Below are 19,928 nucleotides of genomic sequence, written 5' to 3'. Positions count from 1 at the left end.
CTCTCCTGACACACTGTAATACTCTAAATGGAATGCCGCTCTGTGGAAAGGATACTACAGGGTGAGCATGTCGGCTGGTAGATCCGAGTCTTCAGCCATCCTCGCTCTAGACACATGCTCCTGATAATCATAGAAGAAGTCCAATGGGATCTTGGGACCTTCCTCCTCTGCCTGATCTTCTCCAGCCTCTGCCCCCTCTCCTGTGACCTCTGCTCCTTGCTCTGTGACCTCTGTCCCCTCTCCTGTGACCTCTGCTCCTTGCTCTGTGACCTCTGTCCCCTCTCCTGTGACCTCTGCTTCTTGCTCTGTGACCTCGGCCCCCTCACCAGTGACCGCTTCCCCCAGCTCTATGACCCCTGCCCCTTCATCCGCCACCTGTGCTTCCTCGCCAGCTGTCGCAGCATCACTTTCGGCCTCCTGCCTCTCTCCGCTGACCTTTGCCCTCTCTTCTTCCTCAGCTCTGACCTCTGCACCCTCAGCTGCATTCTCTGCTCCATCACCGCTAACCTTCGCCCCCTCAGCTCGTGTAGGCTGCTCATAAGCCACTTCTTGAGGTGCTGCTGCCTCCTGCTCTTGTGCCTGTTCAAGTGGGGCACTATCCTCTGTCTCTTGGACCTCAGCTACATGTACATGAAGAAATATCATCAGACATTTGCATGGGTGTATGGAGGAATTTCAAACTACATTATCTAAACCACAGCTCTCAGTGCTACACCTCAGTGGGAAAACTGGGGTTTTTTTTTCTCAATCCACTCACACATGAAAAAGCCTCAGGCCCTCAGTTTTAATATTAGATATCATCTACAGAATTTCTTTACTCGAATTAGGAAGGTTATTTTTCATATTTCAAGGGCATTTTCCCTCGAAAGATTGGAATAGATCCTTCAGTAACTTACCAGCCTCAGTTTCTTGGACAGTGGCTTCGCCTTCTGCTGCTTCCCCTTCGGGAGAGCCTTCACCTTCGACCTGTGCAGATGATCCTTCATTTTCACCCTCGTCCTGCTCAGCCCCACCTTGGTCATCTTTGTCAGAAGGGTTCGCGTTAACATTTGTGTTTGCCTCTTCTGCCTCAGCAGCTGCCGGTTCAGGTACGGCATCCAACCCGCCAGCAGGGGCTACGTCTTGTTGTGAGGCAAGGCCACCAGACTCCTCTGCATTTTCGACTGGCTGATCAGGTGTGGGTGTCTCCACGGCCGGCTCTGCTTCCTGGGGTTCCACCGAGGGCTTCTCAACATCTTTCTGTTCCCCTGCTTCATCTGCTGCCTCCTGCCCTTCCTTCTGCTCCTCAGTATCCACATCCTCAGGTGGATCTCTGGTTGTGTTGTCCTCTGCGGCAGTGTCTTCTCGGGGCTCTCCTACTGAAGGATCTGTGTTATCGTCTGAATGCATAAAACAAGGTAAATGATGTCACTGTAGTTTCAGCGAGGATTTGTTGAAGACTCTAAGAAGAAATTGGTTCACTGGGCTTAATGCCAACAAAAGCAAAACAATGTGGAATTGACAGTTTCGTTAGCTTTCATCCCCAGTGAGCAGTGTTGTGGTCATCAAGTCTGACACAAGTCCACCCCAAATTAATCACAAGTGATAATACTGTACAGTGAATCTGTATCCATCACATTTTTCATACCTCGGGCAGCTGTTCCCTCCCCAGGTGGTGTGTCTTCATTAGCTCCATCTGAATCTCCTCCCACTGCAGGGTCTTTTGCTGATTGCTCCCCAGAGGGGGTGCCTGATTTGGCTACATCAGCATCCTCAGCTGCACCTGCAGGCTGTTCATCTGTCTGCCCCTCTGGAATTACATCGGCTGCCACATGTTCCTCTTGCTGTTCATTTTGAAAATCCCCTTTTGACGACACAATTCACTAAGTTAGTGTGCAGGAATGGATACTACTCAAAGGTTTTTGTTAAAAAAAGTTCGTAGAATATGGATTAGGCAAGTGTGCATTGAGGAAGTGTGTATTGAAGGAATGTTCAACAGACAGATTATGAGCCAAAAAGTCTGCAGATTTGTCAAAATCAAATTTATGAAAGATCAAATATAAATCATTCAAATCAATTAGGAACATGCACTTTTCCATTTTCATTATGCCTATATTTATATCCTCCTTGAAAAAAATATACATATATTGTAGGCCAAGTGTATGTACAACTAAACCAAAATACAAAAAATCTCCTAATCACAGACGTTTTGAAGAGTGAAAGTTTTCCAGAAAAAATGTTAGAGTTTCTTTCTTTTAATCCCTTAATATGACCCAGGCTACTTCTACAATGAAGGAAAAGGCAGGTATCTATGAAGAGAATGTCTCAATGAGGGCGCAAATGAATTGATCATTTATGACTGCCTATTTTACAGCCAAAATGAAGTTTGTGTTCCATGAAACCTTTCGTCTGAAAACAATTCAGCTCCCTGAGCCATTTCACTAGGGAGCAGACTACCATTACAAACGGTACTTGGAAATGATTGTCACAGCCTGTGCATATATACAGTACCTGTACTCATTATTTATTGAGAAGCTAGCATGCCAATTTGCGATTGAACATTTGATTTTAAAATATACCGTACACAATACTGTGCTGTAGAGTTACTGGAGAGGGTTACAATATTATGCATCAATTCTAATATTTTTCCTATTTTGTTTGCATAGGTTGCAAAATTAAGCCATTAAAGTACTGCTAGCATGTGTAATGAAGTCTGGTGATATGACCTGATGTGATGCATGATGTACACACAGTTAACGTCCTAGGACATGTTTTCAATCATTTTTGTCAAGGACTTTTCTAATTGCATTTACACAAACCCATCCTGCAGTTTTCTACAGGTTATTTCTGGTGCTCTCTAAAGCTTTCGAGATTTCCTATAAGCCTCGTACATTGTGGGGTCACCATAGTGTAATGTTTTCAGGTGATGAGACTTTGTTCATTGTCGATAGGTAGTGAAGTCATGGAAAAACTGGTTTTTGACATTTCTTGTGTCTTCAAAATCCTCATCTAAAGTTTCCGATTACGTGTACTGTAATTACATTAATGATGACTCCAAAGAATTTTATCGTCCCCATTGGTTGTTGTGGTTCCTTGTTTAATTGAATTTTGTGACTGGGGCCACCTTTTACCCAAGTCTTAAAATCAAAATAACACATATTTGCTTATAAAGCTATATTCCATGTCAATGAGACAAATGGTGTTAATTGCCTGTCGTCCTATGTAAACACAAAAATAATCACTCCTGCCCATGACAGACCTCGGTTTTGATGTGATGGAATCTACTACGATGGTTGATACGTGTACATGTATCTCATGGGTTCATTACATAAAAAGCAATGCAGTTACTGTGCTGCTTAATGAGCTACGAGTATGTCTTTATTTTGATCAGATAACTACAACAAATCCCTGTCCCTATGTGGAAAGGATGTGCTGGCAATTTTACAAAACCAGATTGTTCCAATGTAATGGTTGTATGAAAATTAATCAAAGCTTTTCATGAAATATTAAGTGCAAACTTCAGTGTCATGAGGCAAATGAAAACAGTGTCATAGCATTCTGACACCCTAGACTTGGAGCTTTAGGCTTTCTTCAAATATAAATATTCTGACTTCAAACAAAATTCAGAGATCAAAAAAGGCAGGAGTTCCATATCTGGCCACTACATACTCACCAAAACACAACAAATTCCGCTACACCTTTGTATTTTTATTGAAGACAAGTTCATTCAGCTTGGGCAAAACTGACACTGTCTGAGGAAGTGGTTTTAAATCCTGTTTTGAAAAACGTGCTGGTTTTAATGAAACTTAAAAATCCTACCGGTTAGATATGGAACTCTTTCAAAGGAAAATTGAAAGCTGTGAATTTAGACTGAATTCAGAATTGCAAATGAGTGAAACATGTGTATTCTCCATGCAAAGAGATCTACTTTAAAGCCAGACTCAAAGAGAAGCGATTCACTATCTAGTGCACTACCAAGTAGTTATAATACAGAGAGGAGTATTTTACAGCCCCTTACGGGGAAATGCTTGATGTCCTAAATGGTAACTCTTTTTGCACAAGGTTGTGGTTTAGTTCTTCCTTTCGGAATGCCCAAGATTGAAGTCAGAGGTTTTCATGTTTGAACAACCTGAGTGCCTTTATGAGTTCTTACATAATGTACATACATAATTTCTGATCTGAGCAAGATGTCAACCAAGAAGTTAAACCTTGGCCTCTTCTAATCTAACAGCTGGAGGTGCACTGTGCCGTTAAAATTTTCTGTGCATACAATGCTATGGGGCTGGGCTGTTGGGTGTGAATGTGATTGGTCGATCAGTCCAGTTTGAAATCTCAGACTTTCCTTCTCCATTTTAAAACAAACCTTCACAACCATGAATTGGAAAGAAAAGATGATTGACTGATGGTGGAAATGTCAACAGACGGTGCAAACGGATCAACCCATCATGCAAGGATTGCACAAACTGACCGATTGCACTCAATGTATTGAAATACTGATGATGACCGAGTATTTGTGCTTCTAGTATGGTACTATGTGTACACTCCACTAGTATTCAGTGTTGTGAAAGTACCAGCAAGGATGGTCCATGCTGTTTACATATACCTTGACCTTCTTCCAAATGGGGGACACTGCCTGCATGTGCCTCACGATATTGCCGTAAAGCCTCTGCTTGCAATTTGTGAGTTGCAGCCCGGAGACTCTTGGGATTTTTGTGGGAACCTGACAAGTAGGCCTCTGTACATACCAGTTATATTGAAGTTAGTGAACAGTTCAGAGAAGGGCATCGCTTACACAAGCCTCTCATGGACATACAGTCAATGATGCAGGAATATTCAGAGACAAAATTCACAGACTAAAAATATCCGTAGACATACATGTATAGAAATGCATTTCTGACCAAGATCCTGCACAGTGGTGAGCATTTTGTTTAATTATCAAATTACACATGCACACGTGGCATAGGCAAAACCAAACTATCACAACAGGACACACGTGTCTGTCAAGGGAAATTTTACAAATAATTTACAACAAATATCCCAACATGTCTGAACAAATTCATAAAATTATGCCCTAATTTTAGTAAGTGAATTAAAGGAAGGTGGTAATGTTTAATCCATGTAGGTACATGTACATATAGATTGGAAAGAGAACCATACGTGGACACCTTGTGCACAAACCCTAATAAATCAGAGATAATTAGTGATGTTCATAAAATGGGATTCTTACCGGTAGTTCAAAAATGAACAATACCCAGTTCTGCATCCAAAATTTGCTGAGCTGAACCAACGGCATGTTTTTAACTCATGCATGTCAATAACTTTAATAATTTGTCATTATTGGTATTGGCCTAGATGCAATTATATGTAGTCCAATCATAGCACGGCTTTCATTTGCGGGTGACAGTAAAACAACAAGGTAAAGATAGGAGCCGTGTTGCAACTGGTCAAGATGTCAAGCTGTGGACAACAATGCTGTTGATCTTCCATGATGTGAACAGGCAAAGTATTCATGAATTTTACCATTGTAATGAGAGATAAGGTGAGCAAACCTCCAAATATGCCCAGACACTGGTCAAGAAGGAATTTATGAATTCTTCTTGTGCAGTTAGTTGTCATAGCATGGCAGAGTAAGTTGGTACAGGCCTCGTCAAAACTGCCAAAACTTATTGTGAGTTTGACATCTGCAAGGAGAGTTCCATATACGGACAACACTTGATGTCCCTGTGCACAATGAGCCAAAGCCATGAGAAAACCTAGGCCTAGGCGTTTCTAAGTAAATGCTTCAAACTTTTCTCAGCTAAATTTCAGTTCTCCGGACATCTTATCACTTTCTGATGGCTGTGACGACATTTTAAGGGAAGATTAGTGTTGTCCATATAGGCCTGGGCCTATGGAACTCTTTCCCGTTAAATTCTGGAAGTAGGCCAAAGGCTAGCCAAGGCCAGGCTAAGTGAAGTTACAATGTTATGATATGGGCCTAGGCTCTATCAACCAATAATGACAAATATCAAACATGACCAGGATGACAATAAACGTGACAGAGTTAATGTGACGTCTGTCGCCAATGATCATGATTGACATGCAGCCCTAACCCACGGCCACAATGTAGACCATGCTACGTGTACAAAAGTAGGCCTTGGCCTAAGCAGTATTGCACGTCATGTGCATGTACTGATGACATGATGTAGGCCAACGTCAACTTGACTTCAATTTCGTTTGACTGCATGTTCCACTGACTTTAAAAACTTAAAAATGTCCCTTATCCAGCTCAAACTTCCTGAAATTGTGTAATTTGGGATATTCATGCCTACCGTCTTTCGACTGCTGGTCTTCGTCCATTGAGCTGATTTAAAACGCTTTGAATTAGTGAAAATGTAATGCACTCATCTCAGATTCGCGTTACTTGATACTGACGTTATCGTTGCTAGGATGTGTTGCCTCACACAGAATAAAGGCAGGTGCATCCAACCCGGTGTCGTTTGCTTCATTATTAGATCAGTCTCGGTGCAAGACGGATTCACAGCCTACTCTGGACGTGCCGCTTGAGGGCGCTAAACAATTTTTATCAACGATGGCCGGCCACGCTAAGGCCGTTTTCTACGAAAGCCCACAAGTGCCATGTAGTGTACATTTTTTCAACTTCGTTTTTACGAGATTATTTTTCCAATTTTGTTTTTTTTTTACTACCTGGCTTCGAAGCTAGCCGTAAGCGCACTAATTAGTCTAATAGTGCCACAAAACATCATATAAGATGCAAAAGAGCGAACGTTACAGTAATTCAATTTGATTTAAACGCTTCAGGCCCACAACCGGGGATCGGCGCGGTTTCGGGGACTCGAAGCCTGAGACAGAGACGAAGACGAAGTATTGGAAAACGGCCTAAGGTTGCACTAATCCATACGCGCCCAAAGAAAACAGGGGAAAATCGGACCGAAATAGCGCCGCCTGTTGACTCTCGTGAAGAGGTTGGCCTCCGTTTTTTTCACTGGAAATTCAAGATTATGGCCAGAAGATCACCTTTCGTTTCACTTTCACGGGAGTTAGCGAGAATTTTGTTTTATTCGCCTGTGAACGAAGATACCCCCCCATAGCAATTAAACGAAGCGCCCTTTTCTGAATGTAGCCGCCCGCCTCGATCCAAAATAGGTCCGCAATTTGGGGCTTTTTGTGAAAGAAGTACCCTGAACTGGGAACTATAAGCCCTAAATTCGGGATTTATAGAAATATTTCTATGATGCCTCCTGATTATGGCCTGTCTTATTGAAAAAAATCCCGTGGGATCACAAAATATTCATGAGCTCCCGCGCAGAAATACAACCATTTGGTGGAATGCACCCTTTAGGGGATTGCCATGTCTGATGGTGTAACAAAACATCAAGTACTGAGATGCAAAAGAGCCAAACATTACAGTACTTCAATTTAATTCAACACCTCAGGCCCAAAATCCGGAATTGGTTTCGTAGCCGCTGCCTGAAGGATGACAAAGTTGAGTGTTGGAAAACGACCTCATTGGAAAATCGGGACAAGGCCTTAGGAACTTTATTGAAGACTGAGCTTAGCTGGGACAAAGGACAATGGGCTTCTGCGTTGTACAATTTTCCAGAAATTCGACATCTAAACAATATTATTTCTTATTGCAAAACGGCGCATTTCATGCTTGCAAAAGCATAATACGTGTACTCGCGCAGTGCGGGTGTGGGACGAGTTTGTCCAATGTGCACTATGAATGAGCAGGGACTAAACTCGATTTTGCAATGCGTGTCTTATCAGAAAGACTTGAAAAAAAAATTAGGGAGTAACAAACAGAAGAGACCAGATTTCTTATGAATCCAAGTTTCTTACGATACCGGTTTGAAAAATCAACACAAACACTCCTGTGAACTGTCCCAAAATATTCTTCAGGATTTGTTCGTAGAAACGTTTAAAATAGTTATTAAAATAATTTGAGGAATTAGATAAACATCCACTTTCAGCAAACCAAAAAGGTATCAAGAGTCTTCTTAAACTTGTTTTTTATTAGCAACAAAATAATAAAAAATATCACTTAAGAACAAACATCTAGCAAAAGAGCAAAAGTGGAAAGAGCACAGGCCTTTGTTTATAAAATATCAAAAGTAAACTCCGTCGGGAAAGCTAAAAGACAAAGTAAGGCATCGACCTACTCATAGATAGACAAAATGAATTGGGATTCCTCGTGATTAAGACTCGAATGGACAACAAAATCGTCTGCCAACCTCTCCGCTACATAGACTCACGTACTGTTCACTATATACAGTGCAAAATAGCCTACACGTGGTGTTCAACCGTTACTCTTATCACTTAATTTCATTAATAAAAGGAGCAAGTCAGAATCAGCTACGCCTTCCAATCATAACTGTCTTTCGCGCATAAATGGAGAGAACCCTTAAACATTGTAGGCCTACGGTACGTCATTCCAAAATACATGTATCGGTGTATGCATGTATATTGTATACGACGCATTGTCTGTCTCAGTCAATAAATGAAATTGCAATCAAATTCAATTACTGCTTCACCGACAGAGTACTGATGAATGGCAATTTTGTCAACCATTCTGGGATTCATTAGAGCAATGCGTGAAGTGTGCACATGCAGTGAACCAAAAACATGGGGTTCAGTAAACAAACGGAGGGATATAAGATGATGATGATAGATTTCGGCGGACATTTATGCACTGTTTCAACAAACCCCAAATAGATTATCCTTGTATGCATTGTTATTATACTCTTTATTTTTGTTGGCATAAAATGTCAAAGAAATGTCAGGGAAGTTCTTTCTACTTCCACATTAGCTGTAGATTTGCAAATCTTCAGCTAAAGTGTACCTTCAAGTCTTTGTGGGAAAAAATATATTCTGCCAAACATTGATTGAACAAAGATTACATGGGCATAGAGATGTTTAAAGGCAAAGTTGGGTTAGTGATTCAACAAAATCTTGACGGGATAATGGGTTAACGGGACAAAAACTTTTTACGTTTGAGGAAACAGAACCCTCCGACACTACGCGCTTATAAAGGCCTTTAGTTGTCCGTAACCAAGATATCTGAACTTCGCATGGGTCTTTGGTCGGCCGCCGTGAACCCCCTAAATTTTCATCTGCCCTCACTGAAATAAGGCTTCATCAAGTGAGCTACCGTACGATTTCGTCGTAATTAAGAACTTTCAATGTCCCATCAAAACTCCGAACAAGATATATTCCACGACCCACGCCTTCTTTCGACCCTAACTGTGCCAACGCAAGGCCTCCCCTGCACATCGAAGACCAGTGATGTCTAACCTAAACAGCGAACTACCGTTTCTGTGGTGAGATCTCACACAAACTTAACCATAATATGTATATTTAAATGGAAGACTTTTGAGAGCAGAGAAGGAATAACGTCGATTTGTTCGTTCCCTTTAGCGCTTTTTTGAGGGAAGGACGTTCTCTTTGTATCTGCCGCTGACGTTGCCTGGGGGGTCATAGTTGAACACAGCGAAGACCTCGTTCTGCTTGCGTGGATTGACAGCCACGCCGATCCCAAGTCGCCTGCTGTCCTTCCACACGACTTGAGTGAAATGCCCTGGAGAAAAGTAAAGGGCCACTAATCAGTATTTGCCGCCAGAGGGCACTTAACCTTCAACCTTCAAACCAAGGTCGCAAAATTAATAATTATTTCTGGCTGCGACTGGAAATGACACGTGCGCATAATGAAAGCCACTATAACGAGCGGCTACAGCCTCTAAGTTATAGGTTCGTGTATACTTTTTTTGCCTTAGCTATTTAATTCGTACACAGCATTACTTTGCAGCAATAACCTTCGAGTAGATCGAGCAATCTAATGCAATTTGTTGCAACCGCAATCAGTTCAAACATCCCCAACCCAACCCAACCCAACCCAACCCAGATTCCAAATACGTTTTTATACACATATAAATTTGTATTTGCTTTTCTGTAAAAAATTTCAAAAAAAGATGTCCTCACCAAAAGAAACTACGAAAGCCACATGTAGTGCCATCAAGAATGTTCACAAAAGTACAGATTTTTTTTTCGAATTTCGTTTTTATGAAGAATACGGTACTTTCTTGAAGGTCGTTTTTGTGAAGCATATATTTATAAATCCAAAAGCGCCGGTGCCCGGTGATCTCTTTCAGCAATCATTGGGAATAAAAATAAATATATTCTAAATGATGATGCACACACACAGGGAAGCACATGCTCATCCTAGACATGGTGTGGGACATTTTAACGGACACTTAATACTGATTTCAATTTCCACACATACCTCGAAAAAAAGAGTTCGAAAACAGTAACGATTTCGTTAATGATTAAAAATGAACCGTTGCACAATTACATGTACTCTTCGAATTTGTATTTACCTGTGCCCGATGAAAACCCTCCGCTGTTGAAATTGTATCTGTTGATTTCATCATAGAATGACTTAACCGCCTTGTCTCCTGCATTGCAGAGAAAATTAACAAAACGAAGGGTTGTTTTTCTCAGTTCGTGGAGAACAGCAAACAATAATGTAGAAAAAATGGAAGATTCTGAAATCGGCCCTATTTTGCGGTTCAAGCGGGATTTGTTGAATTAATACCTAAAAGGGTTAAAGATCAGATGAATAATAAACTTACACAAAGGAATTTTCCTCTTTCTCTTATGTAAACCTTTGGGACAATTAAAGATTTTGTATCGTGCTGTCAACATAGGACGGACAGCGACGGGGAAGTAATGGAGGAGCTCCCATGACCAAAAATTAAATCAATTTTGACAAAAAGCAAATGAGCGGTCTCAGTTTTTGCATCACGTGTGTGGGATTTGACAGCCGATATAGGGCTCAACAAACCGTGGGCAAATGTTGCATCTGGTGTAGTTATTAACCGTGGATGGATTCTGTCAAGTTGATAAATGCGTGTGAATGGCTACAACCATGGGTGATTTATGATTTCCGGATCCTGTGGGGAACATCTCGCACTCCATTTTCAAGTCAACCGACCTTTGACCGAAAGGTACAATGACCTAAACGATCACAACTATGACAGCGACAGACGGCTGAGGATTAACGACAGGAATACTTTGTTTCCCCAAACTTCAGAATTTTCATCGAGGAGAGCACTCTCTAAACACTTCCGAAATCCCATGTAAAATGTAAAGGGGAGGTCACAGCCACGCATTTCCATGCATGTCGTTTCTTCAATGATTACTTAAGCCCCAGTTGGCGCGAATTCATTTCCATATTTTTGAAAAGGTTCTCTTCCCGACCAATTTTGACAAGTATCCATACAAGTCTACAACTTAAGAGCAACGTTTGCTCAACAATCTAGCGACCAAATATAGGCCACTTCCCGCACACATTATTTACCGGTTAACTCATCCAAGCCTCTTGAATCAGCTCCATAGTAGATGTTCTCGCCGTACTTGTGCTCCGACCGGTGCTGGAGCTGCCCTTCCTTGGCCAATTTGTTGGCCCACTCTTGCGCGTACTTGCTGATGTTGCCGTTCAGTTTGATGTTGGGGGCGCCGTGCATGGACCTGTACCTGTTGTGAGCCTTGACTGCATCTCGTTTGAACTTTGACCTGTAGCCTTTGGATGGAAAAAACATACAAAAATTAAACATTTCATGCAAGTGTTGGGGATTTAGAACACGCCTTCGTTGTCTTCACGCCTTCATCTTCCAAGTATAATTATTCGACAAACAGCCTGGTAGAATGAAAAGAGACAAAGTTGACGATTCAAACTTAATTAAGCCCCACATGGGCGTTACCAGGAAAGGGGCATCTTTCTAGGGGGGAAAAGAACTCAACAGACTAGGCTGTCATTATGACAAACCATCGACAACGGAGGGGTAGAATTCCAAGGCACTTCCATGAAAACTGCAGTTTTGTGCCCGAGTCCTCCTATTGTTATTATTTGACAATGGAAAATCACTGTACGTGATGTATAAATGGACAATCCAAATGATGGGTCATGGATAATCCATCATTCCTCCAAAATTATGAAATCTAGCTGAGGCAAACTTTAAAATAAGGTACTGTGGCTATAAAACAAAAACCTCGCAAAACGTAATGCCTTTAACACGCAACGCCTATCAACTGGATTGCACTAAAAACCAATCACCACTCCAACCAAAATAATCATTTCTTTTTTTAACATACAACGTCTGCTCAGCGGGTCTGTCATGCCCTGAGGAAGGGATGACGCTGTAAACAACATTGTAATGACAATAACATATAAAAATGTTCCAATTCTGATGGCAATCTGGTTTGCAGTGTTTCACTACGTCTGACATTCTCCGTCCATTACTCATCGGGTCGTGTAACTTGTCACATGATGCCTAACCAGCACAAAAAAAATTTGACATTACAACTTAACCTCGTCTAGACAGCATGTATCGTTCGGTATTAAGTCTTCCCGTGTGAACATAACACCGAAGAGATTTCCATTTAAACAAAACTCCACAGCCCTTTCAATCCGCTGAAGTTTTTATTGTATACGTATTATGATTCAACGGATAAAGAGAACGTTGTGGTTTAGTGCACTGTTTCTTTAATTTTTAATTTTAATCTAACATTTACAGATTTGTTAAAAATGACAGCCTTTCGAATGACATGGAGGAACATGAAGCGCATCATTTTTATCTGAAAACATGTCCAAAGCTGACAATGTTGAAACAGTTCAGGGGCCGATCCAGAAATTTTCTGGGGAGGCAAGGGCGGAGATTTAATGTCTCATTTTTGCAGACAAGCGAAAACGATGATGAAACATTACATGACACATTGCTTACAATGGTATCGGTGCACTTACTCTAGTTACTTTTTTTAGTCACCGCCCCCCCCCCATTTTTAAAGAGGGGGTGGGGGTTCCTAGCCCCCTTATGGATCCGCGCCTGCAGTTGGAAACTTCTACATGCGATCGGTATCGCCTGTATAGCACAAGGAGTATGCTGAACTAAGTTGCCAAACAAACCAAAAGTGCTTATATACAAAATTATTAGAGAGAAAGCAACGAAGCATTTTTTTTTAAACCAAGCTTAATTTTTTAGAGAGACGCAAGTTGACGAGTCTGGCAACGATCAGCTGCAAAGTTACTTCAGACAGAAAGCTATAACATATTATATAGTCCACGTTCATGTACATGTACTGTATAGAAGTACGGTAATTACAGCTACATACGAACAAGAGTTTCATAATCCTTGCTATACTCAAAAACATCTGCACACGCCTCTACGTGAGGTCACGGAATGCACGCCAGCAGTGACATCTTACAAATAAACAAAGTGCTCCGGATTTCTAATTGAGACGCCGTGCTAGTAATAGCAGCCATTACACCCATGTAAAAGGAAACTGGGATGGGCCATTATGTGCAAGAGTTCCCACATATTACGAATACCTGGAATGACTTGTTAAACATGAATGTGAGGAACAGCAATATCAGGATGACGTGTGATTTGATGATTAATGATCTTGGGCTTTAAAAGATGCAATGAAGACACGAGGGGCAGTGACAACCATTTTCAGTTCTTTTCACGAGAAAAAGAAGTCAACATATTCGTGTTCCGTAGTTACTTGAACTGCTGGCATGTGTGTGGGGGGGGTGGGCGAGCGGGACGGTGCAGATAACTATGGGATAGGCCCCAACCAAAAGTCTTCACAATTATCCATTCGGCCCTATTGTAAGTTTTCTCTAACAAAATAAATCTTCCCACAAGGCGCAGTACAAAAATCCCCTGTTGAAAACTAATTTCGAAGCCACCAGAACAGGAACATTAATCATCAGTTAGATTTTTTTTATGATATTATTAATGAGGGCAGAGGTGAGCGTGATGGTGAACCGAGACGATGTTTATCTGGCCTTGATCAGCTACGCATTCCGGACGCGTGGCATGGCGTTGGCTGGCTGGAGACAGTCGCGTGCCAGTGACATTTACTCGAGTCCCCGCCAAGAAGTGACCACATTTTTTGAGACACGCCATTGTTAATATTAAACACAATGTGGGGGGGGGGTTCCCAATTACAATGAGGAGGCGAAATGGAGCCCTAAGGTAATACGATCTGGCTCCAAGAAATCATGTCATTGTAACAGTAAATGAACGCGTCTCCACAGTAACTTTCTTAAACGGCTACACTGAATTAGGGATGGTTCATTTTTACAGTTGCTATGGCGCAGGGTTGTCTAAGTTGTGCCGCACCTCTGTTTTGTTTCTGCTTGTTTGGTTGGTCTATCTGGGACCTTCCGGGAATTGACAGTCACTTCCTGACCGCATCCAAAAGATCCAGAAACTGCGTGCGCTGTGGTTTCCGGCTCATACTGCGGCAAAACACTGGCGAGGGAAATAAACACCCGAATGGAAGCAAATCCGATATGGAAAGTTCCGGAGATACAGCGAAGGGGCTAATAACAAACAGCAAACGCAACCTTTGAAGCCTTGTGTTCAAAATGTACGCATGGGGCTTATCACTGAGAAAGTATGAAAGTCGGTAGAAATTAGAAATTCACCAGTGGAAGACCGAGTGCGAATCGGTACGTCCCCCATCCTCGTAACCAGCGGCGTCGCTATCCTCTAAAGCCCGATGTCCTTATAAGGACGCGCCAGCTTTTTTTATGGAAGGGGAAAACGAACAAACACATCTCTACATTGTTCAACAGGCACAGATAGTTTCCACATTTCTCCAGTCTCTGGTGGGTACTTCTGCACGTCAGTTCCGGCTGCTGTCTGCTTAAGTCTTCATCCGGCTCGCATTAATGTCCTCTGTGATTGTTATTAACCAAAACATACTATACGATGTGCTTTGGCATGTCTCGACGAGGAATAAAAAAAAGCACGCCTGAAGATAAGGAAGGTAATGTGAGCACAAGCAAAAAAAATACCAGAATTGTACTTTAAATTGACGGTGCTTTAACAATGAAATTAACAATCGCGAGATAATCGAAAATGAATATTCAGTGCTACTTTTGATTTCATTTATAATGGGGGCGTGGCCTTGTACAAGCAGTAGCTTTCTGCCAGCCTCCACGGTTCATCATGTGCATTAACCAATGTAATTTTATGTCACAACAAGATAAATGGAATGGAAATAAACCAAACTAAACTAAACTAAAATTTTGAGGCTTTACTCTTTGGGTCGGTAGAATATCGCTAATTGTGTAATGTCTGACAGAACTGTTACTTATTTATAAAGAAAAAAACCAACAACACATCTTAAGAATTAATAAAGACTGTAGGCATTTTGCCAATATTAACCAACTTAAAAAAAACCCGTTGATGCAACCTCGGTAAATAACTACATGTATAATGCTATGCTGCCCTGAAAAGTAATGTTTAGCATGACCTGAAAAACCTGCAGATTAGGCAACTGTGCAACAAATACTCTATATATTCTGAGGTCTTTGAAAAATGTGGCTCTTCTCATGATGTCAGTCCGTACCTGGCAATAATTAACCCAGATTTGCGTCGACCGACCTTGAATACTTCATAGACAACCAGGCCTCGTGAGCTTTCTATTGATTAGTAATGATGAAACGAGTCTGCAGCGACCCGTCCGCCTGCGCATTTCACATGCAATGTGTCGTGGCACGGCATTTGACCTCTTCAAAATATATCAATGCGGCAGACCGATTCTAGTAGAGTTTGAAAGAAATTTTTAACCCTTTCAAAAGCAATTTTTAACCAAATGAGAATTTTTTGACAGTGTTCTCTTTTTGAAAGATCCTTTCTATTGGACTCTTGGGAGCTACATCAAATCAAGGGCTATAGCATGACAAAGAAAGCAAGGGGTTATTTGTTAATTTTGTGACATCTGTCCAACATGGTACATTCTATTTTTTATGAAAAACATGAATACATGTTCCAAAAGGAGAAAATGACGTCGAAACAAAACCGTGTTTACATTATAGGGGACTGAATGATAAAGCGCCATCATTACTTTCAAAACATGTATTCAGCATACGCTGTTTTTCTGAGAGCATCCCTGCTATGTTGGTCTTTCCCCGGGGCGAGGTCGTAGCGGGATATTATTGATATTGGCTGTCAGCTGGGCTGCAGCCGATATGTCGGCCTCCCGTGGGACGAATGGAATTCAAGGCTAAGACCGACTCCCGAGAAAAGGACCTGCCTCTTTTCTTGGTCGGTGAAATAATGCCCCCAAATGTGACCACAGACAGCATGATTCTCCAAACATTTTGAAGAACTGCTGCTTGAGCAACACAGCGATTACAAAATGTATAAGCTCCACTGATCAGTCCCTTGTCGCATTTTATATACTAACCCGATGTATGCTTTTTTTACACAAAAAAGAGATTAATGGTGTCACGACCAACGTGGATTCTCTTTTCCATTTGGTTTGATTCACGCAACAGTGTCCTATTGAAAAAGTCAGGCATGTTCATTTTGTCGGGGACTGCGTTAGTCAAGCGAAACAGGACGCCTTTGTCGCATCCCAAACACCTGAAGCTGACCCAGCATTGAAATCGATGAGGGAAAATACTCTGAATAGGGAAGAGTTTGACCATATAACAAGAGGTACTATTGCTGTAAATTATCTCGTTACACTAATCATAAGAGTCCAAGCTTTCGATGTAATTACAGCAAAGATCCTCCACACTGAAGTCCCAGATGGTTACATTTTACATTTTTGTTCGTTCAACTCCGTCCAGATTATTTCTATTTTTATGCAATCGAAGAGAGAAAAAGTAGAATTAAGTTTCAGTCACAGAAGACCTGTAAGTTGGGCTTGTATTATACACTGTCGTCAACAATGTGACAATACGATCAGCAATACGATCATGCCACCATTACTTCGTGTACTGTTCAGAATGAAAGACAGATACAACGCAACGTTGCGCCTTAACTTGTATGAATAATAAAACGATACACAAAATGAAAATGAACTATGGCCAAACCAGAATCGTTTTGTTTCTCTGTGGGAAGGTCGAGTTCTTGGAGTAAACTAAGCTTTTATGTACGCTTATGTAAACTTAAGCTGAATGACACGACAGACAATGGAGAGGATCTGTTAATGATAAAACAGCTTATAGACCACAGTTGAAGATTAGCATCGATATATCAATAGCAATGGTTGCCAATTGAATGAACGGCCAAGATGCCCACTGCAGCGAACGCGACGTGGAAGCATTGGTAGCTTGCAACAGAATGTCAGACCCGTAACTCCCAAATCTCCTACACTCCAAACACTCATTAAATCCATTGACAGTACCAGTTTTGGATACGTCCTGAAAAGTAAGGCAAAAAACGAGAAGCCTACCGCTCGGGCCAGACGATCCACCGCTGAAACAGCCGCCCATCTCGCACGATCTGCTGTCTTCAGAGGTTGTTTAGAAAGCGCTCGGAGTTAGTGTTAAGCTTTACACGTATAGCCGACAAACCACAGACGAATCAACTGGCTGCAGCAACAGGGCCGCCTACGTACGTGCGTGTACACAGACGCGACGGTATTTGTCACAGAATCTGACTCTAGTAGCGTCTACCGATATTTACTTAAGCGCAAGCCTGGGGAGCGGGAAGTCGCGTACTTCGCTGCACGGTGTCACAGTCCAACCATAGCGAATGCAAGTGTGCACTGTATCTTTGACATGAATCCAAAAAAAAAAAAAAGCTACTCAGTGACACCCCCGTCAGTGTGGAAGTGGGCGGACGTGGTGCACTATTACGTAGAGTGCTCTTTGCTCCAGTGCAGTTAGACAATATGCCCATTCGCTTATAGCACAAAGGGAGCGTCAATGTTTTTCGTAATTTCGTGAAAATTAAATCACCCATCCAAGGGCCATATCTTGTCACAGTTTCAACTTGCAATATGCATATAGATGTTTTGCAAAACGGTGCCCCAGATAAGCTGTATGAGAGTCCTTGTCAGTAAGGGTGTCGTGGGGATTTTGTTTGTTGTTTGGCCAGAGAAGGACCGTGTTGGCCCTGGAGTGTCCCTAGAAGGACTGAAAATCGCTGATGACTGGTGGTGCCCTGTTCCTTGCCCCTATCTAGGAGGTTTTTCTTCCTCCGTGTTCCTATCAAGCTATAAAGTCACTTTACCGTATGTGCGTCTTCTGGTCTAAGAATCAACACCCATCCATTTGCCGCGTTTCCCGCTAGTACAACTTCATAGAACATCGTCCGTAATTTATACGCAAATGGACAGGACGCGCAGCCCAAACGCGGAATGGTGCCTGTTATGGACGGAGATTTGACCTCCATTAGGAAGACGTTATAATGGAGATCAGTGATGGCCCCGCGGTATTAGACGCGTTTCCAATGCGTTTCTCCTCGGTATTCGTAGGCCTAAGTTGCAGAGAATGTTCATTGAAAAACGGGCGAACCACAATAGTACGCCTCCAAGAGTTTGCCAATCAAGAGTTTACGCGTTGGCCAATCACGATGAGCGAAATCTGTCGACTCTGATTTATCTGCAGTTTGGGGGTTAGCTTGAATAGTCCGATGTAAGCAATGTATGACTTATTCTTCAACTCATACAACTTCAGAGTCATAGTTTCAAAATCAGGCAAATTTAGATTTCGAGATGAAGCCGAGTATTGGGAAGAAGTCGGTTCAACCCCACTGAAATTGTTGGACCGTAAGCTTTGACTTGAAAATGGTAAGATTGTAGGGAAGCAATTACTTCCTTCCTATTAGATCAAACTAACGGTCGATAATCATCTACTGCCAATGAAAAATTATAAGCGATCAGATTTGCGGACAAAAACACGTCTTGTTTATTAGAATGAGACACTGCCTACGATGTTCGAAATCGGATGTTACCGCGATACTGTTCCGTCAGTCTCGGCTTAAAGTGTCGTGGAACTGTCCACTAGCAACGAAAAAAAAAACCCAAACGAACAAAACCAGGACTCAAGCTGCACTGTCTTGAACTCGCTGTTAATTCACTGGAAGGTTAAATTGTAGGACCTCAGAGGTTATGAAAGCATATGAGGGGTGTCGGTCAAAAAAGGTCTGTGCCCGGATAAACAACACCGTGCAAACTGGACAGGCACGGTGCCCAGGTAAACCCCAACAGGTGGTCACAATAAAATCAACACAATTTACCCCTTCTTTTCCTGAAAGGCTTTGTTGGATAAAGAACACCTCCGTGGAAGATTTGACTGCAGTTTTTGAAAAGGTCTTTGTAAGAGACGTTCGAGGGCAATTTTTATTTCTAAGAGTGCAAACTGCCCCACGTTCCCCAAGCCTGACCCCTTGGAAAGAGGATTTTGTCGAACTGTATTTCAGATGGCTTTGTTGTGAAAGGAGGACATCGTATGACCATGAAATCGCCCACAGCAACTTAGCACAGTTTCACAAAACACGATCACGATGAGATCCACCCAAGAAAATCCAAAGCAGGAACTCTGATGCGGTTGTAAAGGCATGACATTAAACTCTCACACGCACAATGTCTTTCAAGGGTTAATCAGTACATATCCTTTCAATTCTCGCTAACCTGGGGAAAAGTAAGAGAGTTTCAGATGTTTTGAGTGATTTCTGCCTCTTTTATGATGACTATTTTTTGATAACAAAGAGACGACTCAACTGAAGAAAACTCTAAACTCTACGCGACATCGGTAGTCCCTTGCATGGAGTTTGAGAAATATTTAGCTGTACAATAATATTAAAATTTTCCGTTTGATGAGTTCCCCGCCGTTGAACTACGTCTGCACGAAGAAATTGAGAAAAAGGAATCTGTACAAGAAGACGAAATGTCCCTGAGAGACGCTGATTTCTCAGCGCAATTTTAAAAGCGGTTGACAGCTATGCTCTGCGCCAACATGCTTCTCTGGCGTCCCCGCATAATGGGAAGTACCGGAGAACTTGAAGGTACTTTTTGTGTGTGTGTGTGTGTATTTTGTGTTATGCGATCACGTCCGGTAATAGTTGCTTTTCACCTCATGCGACAGCACAAGTTCCGACAGTGATCCTTCGAGTTTCTGCCGGTAAGAAGCCATATAGCTA

General features: G+C 42.0%; 2 protein-coding genes across 4 annotated transcripts in view; both read right to left on the bottom strand.

Annotated features, from left to right (window-relative positions):
• Positions 1–6,437, bottom strand: part of cfap44 (cilia and flagella associated protein 44) — a 34,438-nt gene extending 28,001 nt beyond the window's left edge. For 2 of the 3 annotated variants that reach the window (XM_022235081.2, XM_022235083.2), the window contains exons 1-5: positions 6,291–6,437; positions 4,583–4,714; positions 1,628–1,843; positions 897–1,379; positions 56–620 (exon numbers count right to left, since the gene is read on the bottom strand). In XM_022235081.2, coding sequence (XP_022090773.2) covers positions 56–620; positions 897–1,379; positions 1,628–1,843; positions 4,583–4,714; positions 6,291–6,318 — 1,424 coding nt within the window. In that variant the 5' untranslated portion in view covers positions 6,319–6,437. The remainder of the gene's footprint in view (positions 1–55; positions 621–896; positions 1,380–1,627; positions 1,844–4,582; positions 4,715–6,290) is intronic. The other variant, XM_022235084.2, reaches the window with a different exon arrangement.
• Positions 6,438–7,967: 1,530 nt separating this feature from the next.
• LOC110979412 (Golgi-associated plant pathogenesis-related protein 1-like) lies at positions 7,968–17,535 on the bottom strand. The gene is made up of 4 exons (XM_022235181.2): positions 17,236–17,535; positions 11,336–11,557; positions 10,353–10,430; positions 7,968–9,556 (listed from the first exon to the last, which is right to left on the bottom strand). The coding sequence occupies exons 1-4, from the start codon at positions 17,273–17,275 to the stop codon at positions 9,393–9,395; spliced, it is 504 nt and encodes a 167-aa protein (XP_022090873.1). The 5' UTR covers positions 17,276–17,535; the 3' UTR covers positions 7,968–9,392.
• Positions 17,536–19,928: the final 2,393 nt, after the last annotated feature.

Source organism: Acanthaster planci, linkage group LG08 (assembly GCF_054643075.1).
Source record: "Acanthaster planci isolate LZ-2023a linkage group LG08, COTS_SCS, whole genome shotgun sequence".
Taxonomy (NCBI): domain Eukaryota; kingdom Metazoa; phylum Echinodermata; class Asteroidea; order Valvatida; family Acanthasteridae; genus Acanthaster; species Acanthaster planci.
The sequence above is the reverse complement of the archived record's forward strand: the minus strand, read 5'-3'. Positions and strand labels throughout refer to the sequence as shown.

Bases quoted from the DNA above. Each gene is read 5' to 3' on its own strand.
- LOC110979412 (XM_022235181.2), bottom strand. From the start codon at position 17,275: ATGGGCGGCTGTTTCAGCGGTGGATCGTCTGGCCCGAGCG. The intron at 10,431-11,335 runs GTAAATAATGTG...TCTGCAATGCAG, and splicing joins AGGCTTGGATGAGTTAACCG to GAGACAAGGCGGTTAAGTCA. The intron at 9,557-10,352 runs GTAAATACAAAT...ACTTTTCTCCAG, and splicing joins AGGGTTTTCATCGGGCACAG to GGCATTTCACTCAAGTCGTG.